This window comes from Aspergillus thermomutatus, assembly GCF_002237265.1.
Source record: "Aspergillus thermomutatus strain HMR AF 39 chromosome Unknown NODE_94, whole genome shotgun sequence".
NCBI lineage: Eukaryota > Fungi > Ascomycota > Eurotiomycetes > Eurotiales > Aspergillaceae > Aspergillus > Aspergillus thermomutatus.
The window spans coordinates 25519-43942 of NW_020798143.1; the positions used below are offsets into that span (position 1 = coordinate 25519).

Sequence of the window (18424 nt, forward strand, 5' to 3'; positions counted from 1 at the left end):
CCACATCGGCGGACAAGGTACACAACTCGGAAGTCAAGGCGATTCCACGCAAGGAGATATGGGGATTTGAGATGATTGTCTTTATCTCTCATCCAGTTCTTCTGGCGAAGGATCCGAGGGCTTCCTGCATTCGGACATTTACTCTTGTGACTGTGGACGCTACTAGATGTATATCTTCCCTTTAATTGATTGTAATCATGACGAAAATGTCTTTCCCTGGCCCATTGGACCTGATCATTGAGACGCTCTTGTCTTACATGTAAGTGAACAAATTCTCACTCGCTGCGTCTATGATATTCATACTGCGGTAACATTGGCAACAAGGCTACATACAGAGCTGGTGTCCGCTCATCAACCCCACCACACACAGGTTGTTTCCTCCTCAACTCTCGGCGTTTACAGCTAACAGCAAATTTGTTCAGCCACCATGCCTCCAGATTATTTCCTCTGTTTGTATTTCCCTTTTCAAATGACAGAAAAGTGAGAACTTTCTCTGCTGTCTGCCTGACATAGAATGTCACAAGTTCACCATGGCCTCCGCTGTTACTACAAGCCAAGATGCCTCTGCATGTCAGCCGCGGAATTATCAGCTTGAGATGCTGGAGGCTAGCATGAAGGAGAACATCATTGTGGCAGTATGTTCCCTCATCCCATACTTGAAGCTTCAGAATGGCAATGATAACAATCCTTTAGATGGATACAGGGAGCGGCAAAACGCATATGTATGTCTGCCTCCTTGCTGGGCTGTCATTGCTTCCCCCCTGCCGTCGGACCTGATTTTGACCGTCAAGTGTAGAGCGGTGCTACGAATCAAGGCAGAGCTGGACATTTGCCCTTCGGACAAGGTATATTCTCGTTGATTCTGAGCACTGGCATTTTCTATTCGAAAATGTGCTGATCATTCCCTCTTCAGCTCGTCTGGTTCCTGGCCCCGACGGTCGCCCTGTGCATACAACAGCATGAAGTGATTGCGTCCAATTTACCAGCTGTGAGAACACGGACTCTCACCGGACTCGACAAAGTCGAACTATGGACCGAGCAGTCGATCTGGGATGCCGTTCTGGATGGTTATCGAGTTGTTGTATCGACGCACGCGGTCCTTGCGGATGCTCTAAGCCACGGCTTTGTGAAAATGTCTCGGCTGGCTCTGATCATCTTCGATGAAGGTATGTCTACAATCTGAACTCTACTCAGTGAACGGATGGTGTTGATAGAGACGAACTGTAGCGCACCACTGTACGCGAAAGCATGCCGCAAACAAAATCATGCAGGATTTCTACCATCCGACTTTGACTAGATTCGGCACCGGTGCAGTACCCCGCATTATGGGCCTTACAGCCAGTCCGGTGGTCAGATCGAATCGACAGGAGCTCTTGTCGGTGCAGCTAAGCTTCCACTTTCTCTGTTAAGCCTTGCTGACTTGCCAACCAGAACGGTCGAATCCAACCTCGATGCGGTATGCAAAACGCCCCGCGTGCACCGACAGGAACTCCTGAAGTTCACCCATAGACCGCACTTGCAGCAGATTTGGTACACGCCGACTGATCCCGCGGGGTTCAAAGGCGCAAGTCAGACCTTGGGGGCCCTTTACCACGCCTGGGAAACCTTGGACATCGAGGATGACCCCTACATAAAGCGGCTCCGAAAAAGTCCCCTTGACGGCAAAGCTCTGCACAAAGCGCTCATGACGGGCAAAACGTATTTTCGGGAGCAGTTGAAGAGGTTCGTCGATCGCTGTTGTCATATCTTCGAGGAACTCGGAGAATGGGCTGCCGAGTACTACATCGATGCGTCCATCAAGCAACTCACCGATCGCGTCCGTGACTCCTACATGACCGGCGACTGGGACGAGGCCGAGAAAGCGTACCTAGTAGACTTTCTCTCGAAAATCCCGGCTTCAGAGATCCAGATTGCGTTGAACGATCCGGATAGCTTTCGCATCTCTCCGAAGCTTGGATCTCTCCTCAACTTCCTGGGCTCACTGGATGAGCCGGAGTTCTCGGGATTGATCTTTGTCAAGCAGAGAGCAACAGTCAGCGCAATGACTAGTCTTCTCTCAGTGCACCCTTCGACGCGCGAACGGTTCAGATGTGCTGCCTACGTTGGCTGGTCCAACGGCAGCGCCAGCAAGGACATTCTCGGCGATCTCTTGAACATGCAGTTGCAGCGCGATACACTGGATGATTTCCGCAGCGGCCGAAAAAACCTCATCATAGCCACGGATGTTCTCGAAGAAGGCATTGACATTAGCGCCTGCAGCGTCGTCGTTTGCTATGACAAACCGCCCAACCTCAAGTCCTTCGTCCAGCGCCGTGGGCGGGCAAGGCGGAAGCAGTCGACCTTTGCAATCATGTTCCCAACAGACGATGCTTCTGCTGATGTTTCCAAGTGGCAAGATCTCGAACAGGCCATGATAGAGGCCTATCAGGATGATGAGCGACAGCTGAAAAGCGCCTCTGCATTGGAGAGTCTGGACGAGGAAGTCATGGAGCGACTTACTGTCGAGTCTACGAGGTATGATTCCTTTCACTCCCCAAGTTCCTTGAAGTTTCCCAATATTGATCTCGTATCATCAGCGCTGTCCTCACAGCGGACACGGCCATGGCACACCTGCACCACTTCTGCGCCGTATTGCCTTCTGAGCCGTACGTGGATACGCGGCCCGTGTTCTCGTTCGCAGTGAGCGAGGATGGACTTTTAAAGGGCACGGTTATTCTTCCCAGTTGCGTGCATCCAAAAGTCCGGCGCAGTGAGGGCAGAAGATGGTGGTGCACAGAGAGAGCAGCGATGAAAGAGACTGCCTTCCAGGCATATAGAGCTCTCTACGAGTTTGGCCTCGTGAACGATCACCTTCTGCCGTTGACGAACAAGCCAGAGCTAAAGTCGCACGACTTGGGAGCTATGCCCTCGATAATGGAGACGTCCGAACAATATGATCCATGGATTGAATGGGCCTACTCATGGTCGTCGCCTGATATCCATCAAAGTCGGATCGTGGTGCGACTGGATGAAGGGGGAGGCAATGAGCTGTGTATGCGGTTGGTGGGACCTACGTCCTTACCGTCGCTCTCCCCGATGACTCTTTTTTGGGACAGTTCGATCACATTTACGGTGACCTTTGAAGCAGCAGAGCGGGTGCCATTCGTGCCCTCGAGCAGTGTCGAAGACATGAGGGCGGCTACAGCACTCTATCTGCAGGCGACCAGCTCTCGGCCATGGAAGTCCGAGCCAGATTTTACGGCACTGTTCGCACCGGATCTGCATCATACGGAGCTGAAGGCGTGGCTGAATGCATACGAGGGATGTGACCCGGCCTTGGAAGTCTACTCGCGCGGCCACAACCCAGGGCTCATGGGCGTGGTTCGTGATCATTCGCATCACAAGGAACCATTACTGTTCCGGAGATGGCTTGTCTCCGACGAGAACCCGTCGTCTTCGGTCGTCGAATTGGAATGCGATCCGTTTCCGCGTAGACGCAATCTCCTGCATCGGCAGACGCTGGCTAAGAGCCAGGTGGATGTCGAGGAAGAAATCCCCGAGTCTGCAGCCAAGAGCCGCATTGTCGCTGCAGACGTGTGCACCATCGATCGGCTTCCGTTCACAATGGCGATATTCGGCCTGTTCATCTCCGTCATTGTAGAGCGGTTGGAGATCGAACTGATCGCCACCAGACTCAGAGAAACGATCCTGAGAGATGTCGGCTTTACGAGCACCCATCACATCATTACAGCGATCACCGCCCCTTCTGCTCAAGCATTGACCAATTACCAGCGGTACGAGTTCCTAGGCGACTCGATCCTCAAATTCTCCGTTTCCTGCCAGTTGTTCTTTCAGCACCCGAACTGGCATGAAGGGTATCTGTCCGAGGGCCGGGACGTGATTGTGCAGAATCCTCGCCTTGCCAAAGCCGCGCTTGACACGGGCCTTGACGCCTACATCATCACCAAGATGTTCACGCCGCGGAAATGGTCCGCTCCGATGATCTCGGAAAAGTTGGAGCGGGTGCCAGCCAAGCGCCGCCAGATGTCGACCAAAGTGCTGGCGGATGTGGTCGAGGCGCTGATCGGAGCAGCATACATGGACGGCGGCCACGCAACCGCACAGGCATGCATCCGCCGTCTCCTGCCCGAGATCAACCTGCACACGGTGGACACCCGAACCGCGACCCGGAGTGTGGCTCCCGAGAGCGCCCGGCATACGATGAACGAGAGGCTGAAACAGCACATCGGCTACACCTTCGAGGACGAGTCCCTTCTCGTCGAGGCCCTCACCCACCCCTCCTGCGACTACGACTCCACAACCCAGTCCTACCAGCGCCTCGAATTCCTCGGCGACGCAGTCCTCGACATGGTCATCGTCTCCGCGATCTTCCACCACCCCGTGCAACGCCCCCAAGGCGAGATGACCAAGATCAAGCACGCCGTCGTCAACGCGAACCTCCTCGCCTTCTTCTGCATGGAATTCGCCATCCCCGAAGAGAACCCCGACATCACCCAGACATCCAAGACCTCCTTCGCCGTGACTTCCTCCGAGGACTCCCTCGAGCTCTGGCGCTTCATGCGCTACCGCGGTCTCGACCTCAACACCGCCCGCGACGCCTCGCTCGCCCGCCACCGCGCCTTCCGAGCCGAGATCCGCTCGTCCCTGCAGCATGCCCCGGACTACCCCTGGCAGGCCCTCGCCCGGCTCAACGCGGACAAGTTCTTCTCGGATATCGTCGAGAGCGTCCTCGGCGCCCTCTTCGTCGATTCCGGGGGCGACCTTGCGCCCTGTACGGTCTTCGTCGAGCGCATCGGGCTGATGTCCTATCTGCGTCGGATCCTGGACCACGGCATCGACGTCACGCACCCGAGGAACGTCGCGCAGCAGTTGGCCAAGAGTAATATCCAGTTTCTGGCACGGCGGGTTCTGGGCGAGGAGGGCGGGGCGAGCTACCAGTGCTCCGTGCGGGTTGATCAGGTGGAGGTGTTTGTTGTGACGGGGTGCCTGACGGCGGAAGAGGCGGAGGTGACCGCGGCGGTGGAGGCGATCAGAATACTGACGCAGAGGGCGCGGGAAGGCTCTACGTTGCTCAACACGAGCTGAAGGTCCCAGTCATCCCGGTTGCGGGCGGAGATGCTGCCGGAATGTATGTGGAGACCACGATGAGTGAATGCCATTTGATGATGCGATGCCCAAAGAATACCATATGCTATAGTGCCCGTAGGTATAAATATAACCGAAGAATACAAATCACCCGCTCATCCTTTCCTCCTGTTCCCCTTTGGCCGTCCGCGGCCCGACTTGCCGCCCCCACTGGCCTCTGGTGTCTCCTGCTCCTGTGGCTGCTGATCAGCTTCATCCTGAGACTCCACCCCGGAACTCCGTGATTCAACCTGCTCATCCTCGCTCGTTGCGACCATAACCGCCTCGTCCGTTGCGTCGCCTGCCGAGTGCGAATCCGAGTCCGGCTTCGCGACCGATTCCCACGCTCCGTCCGCAGATCGGGCCTGATTCCGCATCCCCGCGAGCATCTTCTTCGCCTCGCTCTCTTCCCCGTTCCATGCCCCGCAGCTTCCGCACCGCCAGCGGCCGAGCTCTTCCAGAGTCTTGACGCCCGGCGGGGCTTGCCCGTTGACGAGTCGGCAGGTGGCGCAGATCAACGCCATCCGGTTCTTTGGTTGTGTCTCGTCCTCGCCGAGTAGGACATCTAGCAACCGGTCGTACCAGCGCGAGTGCTCGACATACTGCGGAGCGCTTGGAAACGCGTTGGGCGCAAAGCCGGGCTCGTCGAATGCAGGAGGGGGCGGTGGATGGAGGCTCCGCGGTTGTGGCTGTCCTTGAATCGGGTATGGTGGCGGAGACTGAGGCTGGCCGGGAGAAGGCACTGGCGATTGAGCCGGAGTTGGTCTTCGAATGTTCGCGGTCGGTGGGGGAGGAAGTCCGGTTCTCATGACGGGTTGTTGCGGAGTGGAAGGCTGCTTGCGTTTGGCGTCTGTCTTGCGTTTCTCGTCGCCGCCCTTGGGACGCGGCGGCTTGGGGGACTCTCCGCCATACTTTTCCAGCAGCTGTTGAGTCGAGTTGTATTTTGTTGCGACCTTGAGCTTCTCGATTGTCTCGTCTCGCTGTTTCTGTAGATCGTCGAGGTGTCGCTGGGTCTTGCTGATGCGGTAGTCGAAGAACTTGCTAGCTCCGGCTCGGACAGCGTAGATCCTGCTCAAGTCAGACATGACACACAGACTCGAGGTTTTCGTGGGAAATGTTCGTACAGGACTGGGCCCCCGATAATGGCAGCGTATTCCGTCACACCCCAATTCTGCCAGCCGAGAACGAGAGCTAGGATAATCGAGTAGAGGAGGTATGCAAAAGTGGTGTAGAGAGTCCAGAGAGCCTTGAATCGACGGGCATGCTGGCGGTGAAGGTCAAGTCGGTTCGTTGTCTGTGTTATCTTTGTGGAGAGGGCTGAGAGGGCTTTTTCGAAGGATGCTGGAGAATTGTCTTCGCCCTGCAATCGTGCAATAGTCATCAGTGCTCTGTCACTGCGCATTCAAGGAGGAGACACGGATAACTTACCTTCCAGGGCCACAGGGACACCATGACTGGCGGTTCCTGAATCGAAAGGAGGGAGTAATATCGATAGAAATCGGAGGATACTACCGCAAAGACATTCTGCGGTTGAAAGAGTGAGGAGACCTCGAATTCCAAGGTAGAGGTGATGGATGAGGAGGAAGGTCGGGATGTGTTCAGAGTGGAGGCTTGACAGGCTGCAATGACGATAATGAGGAAGTTGATCAGCAGCTTCAGCACGGACCACCCCCTCGATCTCCATTCCTCCCGACTGTCAACACTGCCAGCCATTCTGAGCTGAAGCATAAGAAACGAACGCAACATCAAACGTCTAAACTCCAAACAAAATGCTTCCTAGTACTACAGTGTATGAGACTTAATTTTTTTAGAAGACCTTATAATATACCTCTAAGGAAAGCTAGTAATTATATTATAGAGAATATTAGTAAGGGCTAAGTTATATAAGGAAAAGAAACCATCAAATACATGCAGAGCTACCATTGCCTAATAACATGACATGACATGCTTTTCATCAATCAGTGACACGTGATATGGACGTATTCCTCAGCTGGGTATATGTAAGGCAAAATCAACCAACATGACGAAAAGGAATCCAGAGAAAGATGGAAACTCCCTTAAACTTCTGGATCCCTTGTGAAAATAAACCCACAACACCTCCACTCATGATTGATGACAACAACTGACAATTCCATAAATGAGACCCGTCGGAACGAGTTGCTGAGGTAAGGTGCCAATGGTGAAGTGATGAGACGATAAAAGGACAGGGAAAAAGTTGTAGAAGTTCAGAGTTTCCCATGGCGTTTGAACCAGCCTCCAAACTCCCAGTGGCCGGGTTGGTAGGTGGCTGCGTTGCGGATGTCCTGGTTCCGAAGACCATCAAAGAGAACACCCAACCGGTTGAAGTTGATGGGTTTCATGATCCATCCATCAAAGCCGGCTTCAATGTACAGTTGTGCGTCCTTTTCAAGAAGTGATGCTGAGACCGCGAAGACGGGCACGCGGCCGTTCTTGCTCGCTTTTTCAGACAGCGGGACTTCAGAAGACTCTCGCTCGAACTGGCGGATCATTCTGGTAGACTCTATGCCATCGACGATCGGCATCTAACTGGGTTAGCATGGCTTGACTGCCTTGCTGGGGAAAGAAGTTAATTACCTGGATATCCATCAGGACAACATCGACGTTCGCAGAATCTCCACGAAAGGCAGTCGCACATTCTTTGCCATCCCCTGTGAGGACGACAGTGTGCCCCAGTTTACCTAGTCGTTTCTGCACGATCTTGCTGTTGATAGGGTCGTCCTCGGCAACGAGAACGCGTAGAGTAGGCGGTTCAGCGTCGGGGGCAGGTGCTGAGGATGGCTCAGCCGTGCTTGGCAACTGCCCCGAGGTCTCAGGTTGGCTCGGCAAAGCTTTGTTCGGGGGTGAGGGTGGCCGCTCCACGTCTGCTGGTGGAATGCGTATCGCTGTCAATGGAACTCCAGAGTCGGTAACGGGTTCCTGGCCAGGCAAAGGCGGGGAGACTGGAGGCATCGTCGTGCGTGCCGTGCTCGGAAAGGGAAAAGCTTGTGTCACCGGCCATTGTTGCGGACTCGATGTGTCCTTAAGAATCGGAAGAGACTGAGTAGACGTTGCGTGTTTGTTGCCCGCGCCGCCGTGAGTGCTCTCCACTGGTTTAGGACCTCTCCGCTCAGATCCTTCGCTGGTTGTCCGTTCCAGTAGAGGGGATTCCTGCATGGCGCTAATCAACCGATCAGCTTCACTTCTGTTGCTCCTGCCGCTGCGGGAGCTATTGTAACTCCCCCCGCTGCGATTGCTGCCGGTACTTTGCCGCCGCCCACCGCTTTGAGTGGACTTGCTGTCGACGAGCATGAACTCACGTTCCACCTGAATCGGAACCGCTGGTTCCACGGTTTCGAGCACAGGCGGCTCTTCCGGTTTAGCGGATGCCGCGTCCTCCGAGACTGGGAAGTTGAGTGAGATCTTGAAACGGCTGCCCTTGCCCTCCTCCGACCGAACACTCAGCTGGCCGTGCATGTTGCGAACAATTCGAGCCACCAACGCCAGACCCAAGCCCAGGACACGTTGATCCTGGCCGCCTGGGCCGGGCAAGCGTGCCTGGTCTTCCGGATCGAAGTAATAGCTGTCATCCTCTGGAGAAACTTGCTCAAGCTCTTGGAACAAAGCCTCAAGAGTGCTCTGAGACATTCCTGATCCCGTGTCCAAAACAGTCATTTGGACCAGCACGCAACCCGGCTGCGCAGGCTCGGAAGAACGCCAAATCTCAGTGGTCACGCTGCCTGCTGTTGTATGCCGAACCGCATTGGAAATGAGATTGGTGAACACCTGACGAACACGACGTTGATCGCCAATGACCGCTGGGGGAAGTCCAGGGTGCGTCACCACTTTGTAATCGATCTTCTTACGCTTGGCCTCTCCCTCAAACATATCAGTTGCTTCTCGGAAAGTGACTGGAAGATCAAATGTTTCGTCTTTGATGAGTTTCTGGCCCTTCTCCGTGTTGGTCAAATCTAGAAGGTCGTTGATGACATAGATCAGAGATTTGGATGCAGAGTAGGACTTCGTAAGGTTATCGCGGGTCTCCGCGTCTAAGGAGCCTTCCAAAGCGATTTCCAGATAGTTGATGACAGCATTCAGCGGCGTGCGAACTTCGTGGGCCGAGTTCGCGAGGAGGAGCCGCGTCAATTGCGAGTTCTCCATTGCCGCTTCCTTTTGCCGCCACACTTTGATGAATTTGCCATAGACGAGACATAACACGGCTGCCGTCTCGACGTCCGACTCGGTCCACTCTCGAGACTGATCCAGGACTGTTTCTCGCCAGGTTTGGAAACTCTTGCGCGGTTCCAGATGGCCATCTTGCAGTTTCTTTTCATATGGGTTGCCGGCCCACTTGATCTCCGTAAGATGTCCCCGACGGAAGAAGACCATGTAATCGGTGCCACCGGGAGACAAAGGCACATAGAGCATGCCGGAGATGTGCTTGAAACCCGGGGGATAAAACAGATCCGGAAAGTCTTTGGTGATGTGCTGCGAAGCGACCACGGAATTGATCTGTCGCATCTTGAGGTATTCCAGCAAAGCCAAGATTTCCTGCGAGTGCGTCATCTTTCCCAGGATCTTCGTCTCATCACGGATTGAGAGAGCACCGTAGTCGGCGTCAAACAGCTTGAGGAGATCGTCCGAAGTAGCGATGATGTACCCCGAGGGATTTTGGTCGGTCGGGACGGTATTGATCAGTTTGCGAGCTTGGAGGCGGGATGCGTAAGACAGCCGTTCGATATTCCGCGACACGGTGTCGCCAATCAACCGACACATCTTTCGCACCGGAAACGAGACTCTCATTCCGTGAGTCCCGTAGGTGTGACATGAGATGAGACCCCACAGCTCGTTGAACCCGCTGATACTGATAGACATAGACGCACGTACCCCCATATTTGCCAGATACTTGATATGAATGGGCGACATTGCACGCAGGTAGGAATGCGTCATGTCGACAGGCGTTTGCAAGTCCTCCAGAGTCCGGCAGACTAATCGCGATGTGATCTGATCGCGATCATACAGCAAGCGGACTTTGTTGATTCGATACAAGTCGCGCGCTTGCTTCGGAATATCAGAGGCCGGAAAGTGGAGTCCTTTATACAGGTCGACGCTCGCTTTGGGATCAACCAGTTCAGCAACAACAGTTCCGTTCCAGTTGGTATCGAACTGATAGATCATAACCCGATGGAAACCAGTCAACTCTTTCACCAGACCAGTGGCGGTGTTCAACAAGGAATCCAACGACTTGGCTCGAGCCAATTGATCCTGGACCTGAGACAAAATGCTGAACACTTCCATTGCAGCGGCCTCACCACGTCTCCGACGCGCGTTTCGCAGCACTCGCAGGGGTTGACTGATATTGACCGTGCTGTGCTCAAGTTGCTCGGGCGTCGGTTCGACTCTAAGAGTATCGGTCGGCGTCATCGGGGTGGTCAGACCAGAAACACTCAAGGGATTGATTCGGTCGTCCTCCAGTTCGAATTCGCAGATGACCAAATTCGAGTCGGCTGGGCTGAGATGGGCGGCGCACCAGAATCGTCGAGGTTTATCAGAAGGGAGCTTCAGGGACAAAAGGAAAACCTCGGGGCCATCGACGGAAGGATCGTATCCATCCTCGCGGACGAAATCAAGGTGGTCTAATAGACTGTCGGCCTGATCTTCATCCAAAATGTCACAGAAGTTTTGCAATGCAAAGAGACTCTTGGGTGTATACCCAAGGATGAGCTCAGAGTTCTCGCTGGCTACACGGACCGTCAACGTCCCGTCAATTTCCTCCCGCAGCACAATGAAACAACCAAAACTCTGCACCGCACCAGGGATATGGATCGGTTCGTCTTCGCACGATTGGAACGAGTCGTTGTCTCTTCCGGTGATGACCGTATGACCACCATCGGTCACTACATGACGAAATCGGGCAGTAACAAGACCATGCTCAGGATCGACCTCTGCATCCTGGGTCTTGGACAGAGGAGAACCGGGAGCCGACGCGTTACTGAGGCTGTGAGGAGGGCCTTGGTCGGGTGGATTGGATGAACCTGCAGTATCCGGTGCAGACGGAGAGGGCTCAATGGCGACAGGATCATCTGTAATTGTTTTCGGTTGCGACCACATTTGATCCCAGGTCTCGGCATCGATGATAGACCATTCCCGTGCCCCGGTGGCGGGTGAGCTCAAACTACTCTGCGTCTGCTGTTGCGGCTGAGAGGCCGTTGAGGGATCAACAGAGATGACCGACCGGATCGGATACACTCGGTCTGCGCTCCCGAAGCTTGTGGCACGCCCCAAGCCTGACTGCGCTGTGTGAGTAACGACGCTCTCCTCTCCCGCAGCCCCTGACGTGGTCTCGGTGGGATTCTCATTAGTCTTCTGCCTCGTCGGAGAGGAGGCATCAGCGCTCGATGCCATCCTGGACGATAGTGTAAAAACGAAACGCGGCAACCGATGTGACTATACCGACATTTGGCGAAATGGTTGTTTCGTTGGCAGGCGAACTCGATTTCACGTCCACCTCGTGTATTCCGGATTGGCGCCTGCCCCTCTTTCACAGTATCCGCCGTTGAGGCTATTCTAGCTCGAAAAGCAGCCAAAAGTGGACGGTGCGGTCGATTCCGAGGGCGAATCTTTGTGGGAAGGGTCAGAAAAATTGTAGTCGCGGAGGCCCCTTGAGAATGAATGCGGGGCACGTGGGAGGAGGAGCTCTGAAGACGGCAGAAAAGAAACAGTTAGCGACGCTTAACAAAGTAGACGGGTGATATAGCTGTACCGAGTTGAACAATATCTGAGTCGAAGCATACGTTGCGCGATGCAAGCGAGAGGTGAGAAGATATATTCCAAGAGGGTGCACTGCGGATTGCGCGCAGGAGAATATGAGCAGAGGGTGTATCAATTCCAAGAGAACCAGAAGCTCATAGTTACAAAGGCAGTGGCTCCTAAAAAGCAGTAAATTAATGGATAGATCTGCGCACACTCACGGTCTTCCTCCAACTAACTCTGGACTGTTGGAGTAGTAATGCCGAGAACCTGAGGGGCAATCCCCATTGAACCAAGCTGACGGGACTGCTTACGCATTTGCAGCGGCAGACCCTGGATGCTTGTCTCCATACAGGACCACCGACACTTGGCCTGAAGACGCAGTGGGGAGATCTCACCGTTACCTACCTCCAATAACTTCATAAGGTAAGGCACCAATGTGGAATTTTTTTCCCCGAGCTCTGTCATCCAATGATCGTGTGGCTGTGGAGCCTTCCTTTTACGGTTAGTGCCTCATGCGCCACTTCGCTCAGACTGCGCGGCAAGTGGCAACCCGCCAATCAGCATTTCCCGCCACTCTACAACAACTTGGTGCCTGAGGCGTCTGCAATCTAGTCCTAAGCGAAATCTGAAGCACACGAAGGGGTAAGATGAGCGCCTCAGGCATAGCTCAAGTCACTCAGTGCCCAGCACATATCCATACCAGCAAACGACTCGAACGTTCCCCTGCGTTGTTGGCCTTACAACTTTGGGCACACTTTACTACAGTCTCCTGCAGATCCTCCGTCCTAAGGGATAGTATGCATCATCGAATTCGTCAGTGCGGCGAACTCTCTCATGGATGACATCATCTACTCTGAAAGAGATTCTCCTACGAGTACGGATACACTAACGGATGAAACACTGGGGTTGATAAGAACGGCGCCAAATACTGATTATGGCATCATTGCGAAGCCACAATTTCCCAGGAACCACTAGACTAGCCTTCGTCTGCTGCACATTTGCATCACATCCATCGAAGATCACTACAGATGCACAGCACATACCGAATACTGAACGCCACAGATCACCCCGTTGTCCTCGCCTCCCCATACGCCGATTCTCTCTGCACCCGCGCCGCTTGATCCTGCACCGGTCGAGCATCCATGTACGTCCGCATCTCCACCGCGATAAGCCGTTCCTTGCCCTCTTCGCCGCCGTCGGAGTGTCCGTCGGACTGTGAGCCAGACATCTCCAGCTCGAGAACGTTAAACTCCTTCACCCGCACCTCGAACCGATCCGGGTCATTACGAAAGACCGCGCCGCTCGTCGCCTCGAACATCACCGTCCGGGCATGGTTCCCCGTATCCGTTCGTGCAATATCCCACGCCCGGTGTACGTCGTGGTGGAAGCGCTGGAGATGTCGCTGTCGGACATCGAGGAGGCCGATCACGTCTGTGCCTTTGTTGGGAGGGCTGCTGCCGACGAGGATACGGGCGTCGGGGTGGATGAATGGGGACACGGGGTTTGCGCTTGGATCGAGTGAGTCCAAGGCTGGGAGGAAGTCTTTGAGGAACTGGAGTCCCGGCGGTGCGGTCGAGGGAATTGACTCGTAGGGGCCTTCGTGGATGTAGACTTGCTGCATGGTTGATGTAGGTTGTTCGTAGGGTTTCTCTACTTACTGACAGGGTGAGTAAGTTGTGGTGGCTAGGGAGTGCCACCAGCGTGGCGTGGTGCCCAGGTGAATCACGGCTCTCCCGTAGGTGACGGCAAATGACAAAAGTTCATGGATTAGAATACAGGACTCGTATCAGGCTCATATCAGGCTCATATCTATAAAGTCGACCATAATATACAAGTTTAAGATATATCTCCTCAAATCAATGTACACAATGTGCCAAGGGCACGTTTTCCAGGTCGTCCCCCGGATAGTACGGTAGATAGTACAAGATGGGGAATCATTGCTGGAGGTGTAAAAGGTGTGTTCTGGCCGTAATCGTCATTCGACGGCCAAGGTAGACGGCTAAGCTCCGTACAGGGCGCGTCGGCCAGGTGCGGCCGACTGCTTGAATCTCCAAGTCTGGCTGAGCCAGTAGTGATTGCAAGGCTGCGGTTGATACCAATAACCCGGAATGTGGATGTATTGGAAAAGGACACCGTCCTACCCATTTAGGAGGGTGAGATAAACATTTAGTGCGTATTTTCGATGGTTAATAACAGAATATGCAGTGTCATGGAGGTTGGGTACGTTCAAAGTGTCGACTGTTCCGCTCTGATCGAACAAGGCTGTCGAGTGAGATTGCATCCCACTGGCGTGACGAAGTTCGTTGATTGACCGGCGCTGCGTGTGTGACATCACCAGTGATTTGAGTTGGGTCGACGAAGGTGGGATACTCCTCGATTTCGGTGGTACTCGAGACTTGAGGAGCATGGACAAGAGAGACAAGCTTCCTCAGTACACCAAACTCGAGCTTGAGCTTGACACTGTATACCGCCGCCTTGAGCGTCACCTGGAGGGTGTAGAGACCAAGATACTCCAAGACCAGAAGAGCCACGTCCAATAGCACCATCACAAGGTTGATAGCAATCAACTCATACATGATCTTGTTCCGGCTCGATGCTTTGTCCGGCCGCAGCCGGAGCAACTTGATGGTCTCCACGATATAGATTCCAGAAATGAACATTTCCTGGGCTGTGAACCAGGAAATCTGCATTCGCTCCACAACATTGTATCCTCGAATAACGGACTGAGTGCCGACGTAGACGGTCAGGAAGTTGAGGACGGTCGTTGGAATCAGCAGGATGATGGAGTCAATGATGATGAGGTAGAGAACGCGCCGAAGAAGTTTCTGATTCTGCACCACCAAATGAAGTCGAGAGTACAACACAAAAGACTGGCCTGGCACCATGAAATAGAAACCAACAGTGGCAATGGACACGGCAAGGCCAACGGGGCCAATACGAAAGAATTGCAGCAGATGGCCAATTGCATGGGGCATGACCCCAAGGACACCCGACAGTAAAAGAGACCAAAAGTAGAGGCCACTGTAGCGATTGAAAGTGAGGAAAATGAGAATCACGAGCTCAATGACATTGTAAAGAGCGATCGAGTTAAACACCACCACCAAAATCCGAACGGCCAGACTGTGGATCTGAGGGTTGGCCCCAACACCCTCAGGAAGCTCACTAATGGAGTTCAGCATGGTGAAACGAGTACCGCCTGCGTAAAGAGCGTTGGAAGAGAGGTTGCTGAGAAGGAACGACGACCTAAAACGACGGGGCTGAGAAAGTCACGGCAAATGAGGCGATGATATCGAGAAAGATTGTTGCACCAGGATTCCAGATATCACAAGTCGGTCTGGAATCGTGAGGTAGAGCGCCATATTATTTCCAGAGCCACCCTTCAGATCGAATCCGCAATTTCCCGTGTGTCAGGACCAAGTCGCTGATGGTCTTATTTCCACGATCACCACTCGCAATTGCATCTCCTGTGTTGACCGATGCTGAAGCTCACTGCAAGTCAAAGGGAGACCTCAATCGATCAGCCGGTCAAACACCAGGAATAACTGCTGCGAAACCTAGATTTCCTGACTAGGGAACGGCTTTCCGGATTGCCAAATAGCGGGATAACGCGGTGGCAACAGGATGAACAGCCGCGGCGACGTCTCCTCCGAAGAAACCGATCAAGGGAGGAGAGGTGGTAAAACAACAAAGACACTGGCTGGTGAGAGTAAAAAATACAAGCACAAGGGGATAAACGAAGAAGTTCAGGAGGAGACAAAAAAGTGAAGGGAAGTTGGAAGGAAACGAACGCATGGGCCGCGTGCGGGTCTGGGGTTCGAGAGCCATTTTTTTCCCCTGCCCTTTTCTCTGCTTTTCTCGCCCTTGAGGCGATTCGATCATTTTACATCAAGACCGAAAAAAAATTATGGGGAAGAATGGGAGGCGGGTTGGCACTAAACCCGATAAGGCAGGATGAACGCCTCATGTAGCCTGAGGCAGCAAAGTCCAAATAGCGAGGTCGGCGAAATCACCGGATTGAAACTCGAATGGCTCACTCTGAACCTGGGGACTGGAAGACGCGATCCAAGAGTTCGCTTTCATTTATTCTTGTGCTGCTCGTTGATTTGCCTCCTTTGGCATACCCATGGTCGCCTGTTCCGTGGTGTCGGGTGCCCAGTGTATGAGGTCCAGATAGTCCACGGTTCTGTCGAGTGTGGCTGAGTCAACAGTATTTTGCTGCGGCTGTTGATTGACCAAAAAGCAGTAGCAATGCTTTCAACGTTTAGAAGCGTCTTGGGAGAGTTGACGAGATGTCCAGAGAAAAAATGAGCAAATCAATGTGGGCTCCCAGGAGAGTGACTGGAGTCAGGTGACCTTCGAGGCGATACAGATCTCTTTACAGGGAGGAATTCAAGAAAAGTCTTTGACTTCATGAGGACAATGTTAGTTGCCGCCATCGGAAGATCTGGGTCTCTACTCTCTAATCTAGTCTGTCCTGCTTCAAGTCGGAGCCTCGAACCCTCTCTAGATCGACTCGACGGACCTCCACAGTAGATACTATGCACTATGGAGTATCCTCCCCACTTGGAGAAGTTTCCACTTTTCTTGGTTTCTTTGCCAAGTAATGAGTCGTGACCCAACTACAGTAGTACTTTCGGAAAAACTCTTTCATTGTTTCCTGAACCCTAATGCCAAGGAATGCTAAACTACTTTTGGAATAATCAAAATAATCTGCCTGGTTTAAGCCATGTACTGTAAATTACTCGATCATCGTATTAGCCTTGCCGGTGTTTATTACCTGTCATAGCTTGACAGCTACAGGCACTGGGTGCTGCCTCTGCAGATGTTCGCACGTACTTACATTTACATCGATGCCAGACGATCCCATAAGCAGGTATGCAGTTTTGTCTCGAACCAGCTTTATGTCCGAAAGACATCGTCGATGTCCACCTTCACCCCCCTGAAGTCAGATAAGATGAGCCGGGATACAGATGGATCCAGCGAATCTCGAACATCGACCATAAGACCCAGCAAGTCTCAGTACAGGCTTATTGAAGACGTTGAAGACCTGCACAGGTACCGCCCCGGAGGATATCATCCTCTACAAATCGGGGACGACTTAGATGACGGCCGATATCGACTGGTCGGCAAACTTGGGTATGGAGGATACTCGACTATATGGCTAGCCCGTGACCTACGAAGGGCCAGATATGTGGCAGTGAAGGCCATTACCGCTGATGCCAGTACTTCCACGCCTGAGGCTAGTCTTATATATTCTCTTGGGAACTCGCCACCTAGACCGGGAAGAGAAACTTTTCCACCCCTCTTCGACGAATTCTGGGTTGCTGGTCCCAATGGGAAGCATAGATGTATCGTCACTCCACCAGCACGTATGAGCTTGTTCGATGCCAGAGAGGCATCGACTGTTGGTCTCTTTCGGCCCAAGGTCGCGCAGTCGATTATCGCCCAGCTCATTCGTGGCGTCGCATTCCTTCACAGTCAAGATATTGTACACGGCGGTATGTGATGCTTATAGATGAGCCTAACTGGATTCGCTAGCTGACTCCAATTCTCTAAGACCTTCATCTAGGCAACGTTCTAGTCCAGTTTCCCAAAGCGATCGATAGTTTTTCCACGTCAGAGCTGTACGAGAGATTCGGAGAGCCAGAGTCCGAAGCTGTTGTTCGTCTCGATGGCAAGCCATTGTCGAATAGCGTACCCGCGCGTGTATTCATTCCCGGCTGGTTTGGCGTTCGCAGCGATGATATTGTTCTTGGAGAGGAGAAGATCATCCTTAGCGACTTTGGAGAATCTTTCAACCCACACAAAACGGTCAGGTTCTCCTCGAAGACCCTTCCTCTCCTCCAGCCACCCGAGGCCAGATTCTCTGACGAGCCGCTGTCCTTTGCCTCGGACATTTGGACGCTTGCCTGTACCATCTGGGAGATTTTTGGCCAGCGGCCTTTGTTTGAGGCTTTTTTCCCAAATGCAGACCGTGTCACCGCGGAGCAAGTCGAAGTCCTCGGCATCTTACCTCCTGAGTGGTGGGGAAAGTGGAGCAGAAGACTGGAATGGTTCAACGAAGAGGGAGAGTTGGATTTGAAGAAAACGTCTAGGGGCCACGATGGCGTGCGCATGTCCTGGGACCAGAGGTTTGACTACTGCGTACAGGAGCCTCGGGCTGAGGCGGGCCTGGAAACCGTGACGGAGAAAGAGAGGAGGGCGTTCAAGGCGATGCTTCGGTCAATGCTGGCCTTCCGGCCGAAGGAAAGAGCGACAGCACAACAGGTTTTGCACTCGGAATGGATGAAAGACTGGGGACAACCGGCTCTTGAAGAGAGCTGGAGTACTTTGAATCCTGAGATGAAAGAGAAATAAAAGATTCCGCACAAACTTGTCATCGACTCTAGGATAAAAATGACTATAGCAATATTCGAAATCAGTTTACCAATTGTTTCCTACCATCGATCATCCATACACAAATGAGACACGAGGTATGTAACGTATTTTTGTAAATATCTGTATTCGTAATATATGGGGAAATTGATATCCCGGTAAGTTTCCCAATACA

At 53.2% G+C, this 18424-nt stretch overlaps 6 protein-coding genes across 6 annotated transcripts; 2 read left to right on the forward strand and 4 right to left on the reverse strand.

Moving 5' to 3' along the window:
• Positions 1–530: 530 nt before the first annotated feature.
• DCL2 (putative RNA helicase/RNAse III) lies at positions 531–5085 on the forward strand (the record flags this gene model as incomplete). Its single annotated transcript, XM_026757292.1, has 7 exons — positions 531–635; positions 694–722; positions 797–845; positions 914–1166; positions 1228–1375; positions 1432–2514; positions 2577–5085. 7 exons carry the CDS (start codon positions 531–533, stop codon positions 5083–5085), a joined length of 4176 nt encoding a protein of 1391 aa, XP_026614442.1.
• Positions 5086–5240: 155 nt separating this feature from the next.
• On the reverse strand, positions 5241–6837 carry CDV56_104148 (uncharacterized protein; the record flags this gene model as incomplete). The annotated part of the gene is made up of 3 exons (XM_026757767.1): positions 5241–6192; positions 6249–6484; positions 6553–6837. The coding sequence occupies 3 exons, from the start codon at positions 6835–6837 to the stop codon at positions 5241–5243; spliced, it is 1473 nt and encodes a 490-aa protein (XP_026614443.1).
• A 512-nt stretch (positions 6838–7349) lies between these two features.
• fphA (putative sensor histidine kinase/response regulator) lies at positions 7350–11526 on the reverse strand (the record flags this gene model as incomplete). The annotated part of the gene is made up of 2 exons (XM_026757975.1): positions 7350–7667; positions 7720–11526. The coding sequence occupies 2 exons, from the start codon at positions 11524–11526 to the stop codon at positions 7350–7352; spliced, it is 4125 nt and encodes a 1374-aa protein (XP_026614444.1).
• A 1411-nt stretch (positions 11527–12937) lies between these two features.
• CDV56_104853 (uncharacterized protein) lies at positions 12938–13495 on the reverse strand (the record flags this gene model as incomplete). Its single annotated transcript, XM_026758472.1, has 1 exon — positions 12938–13495. The coding sequence occupies one exon, from the start codon at positions 13493–13495 to the stop codon at positions 12938–12940; it is 558 nt and encodes a 185-aa protein (XP_026614445.1).
• A 586-nt stretch (positions 13496–14081) lies between these two features.
• Positions 14082–15053, reverse strand: CDV56_104951 (uncharacterized protein; the record flags this gene model as incomplete). Its single annotated transcript, XM_026758570.1, has 1 exon — positions 14082–15053. One exon carries the CDS (start codon positions 15051–15053, stop codon positions 14082–14084), a length of 972 nt encoding a protein of 323 aa, XP_026614446.1.
• A 1742-nt stretch (positions 15054–16795) lies between these two features.
• CDV56_105154 (uncharacterized protein) lies at positions 16796–18231 on the forward strand (the record flags this gene model as incomplete). The annotated part of the gene is made up of 3 exons (XM_026758773.1): positions 16796–17010; positions 17062–17372; positions 17432–18231. 3 exons carry the CDS (start codon positions 16796–16798, stop codon positions 18229–18231), a joined length of 1326 nt encoding a protein of 441 aa, XP_026614447.1.
• Positions 18232–18424: the final 193 nt, after the last annotated feature.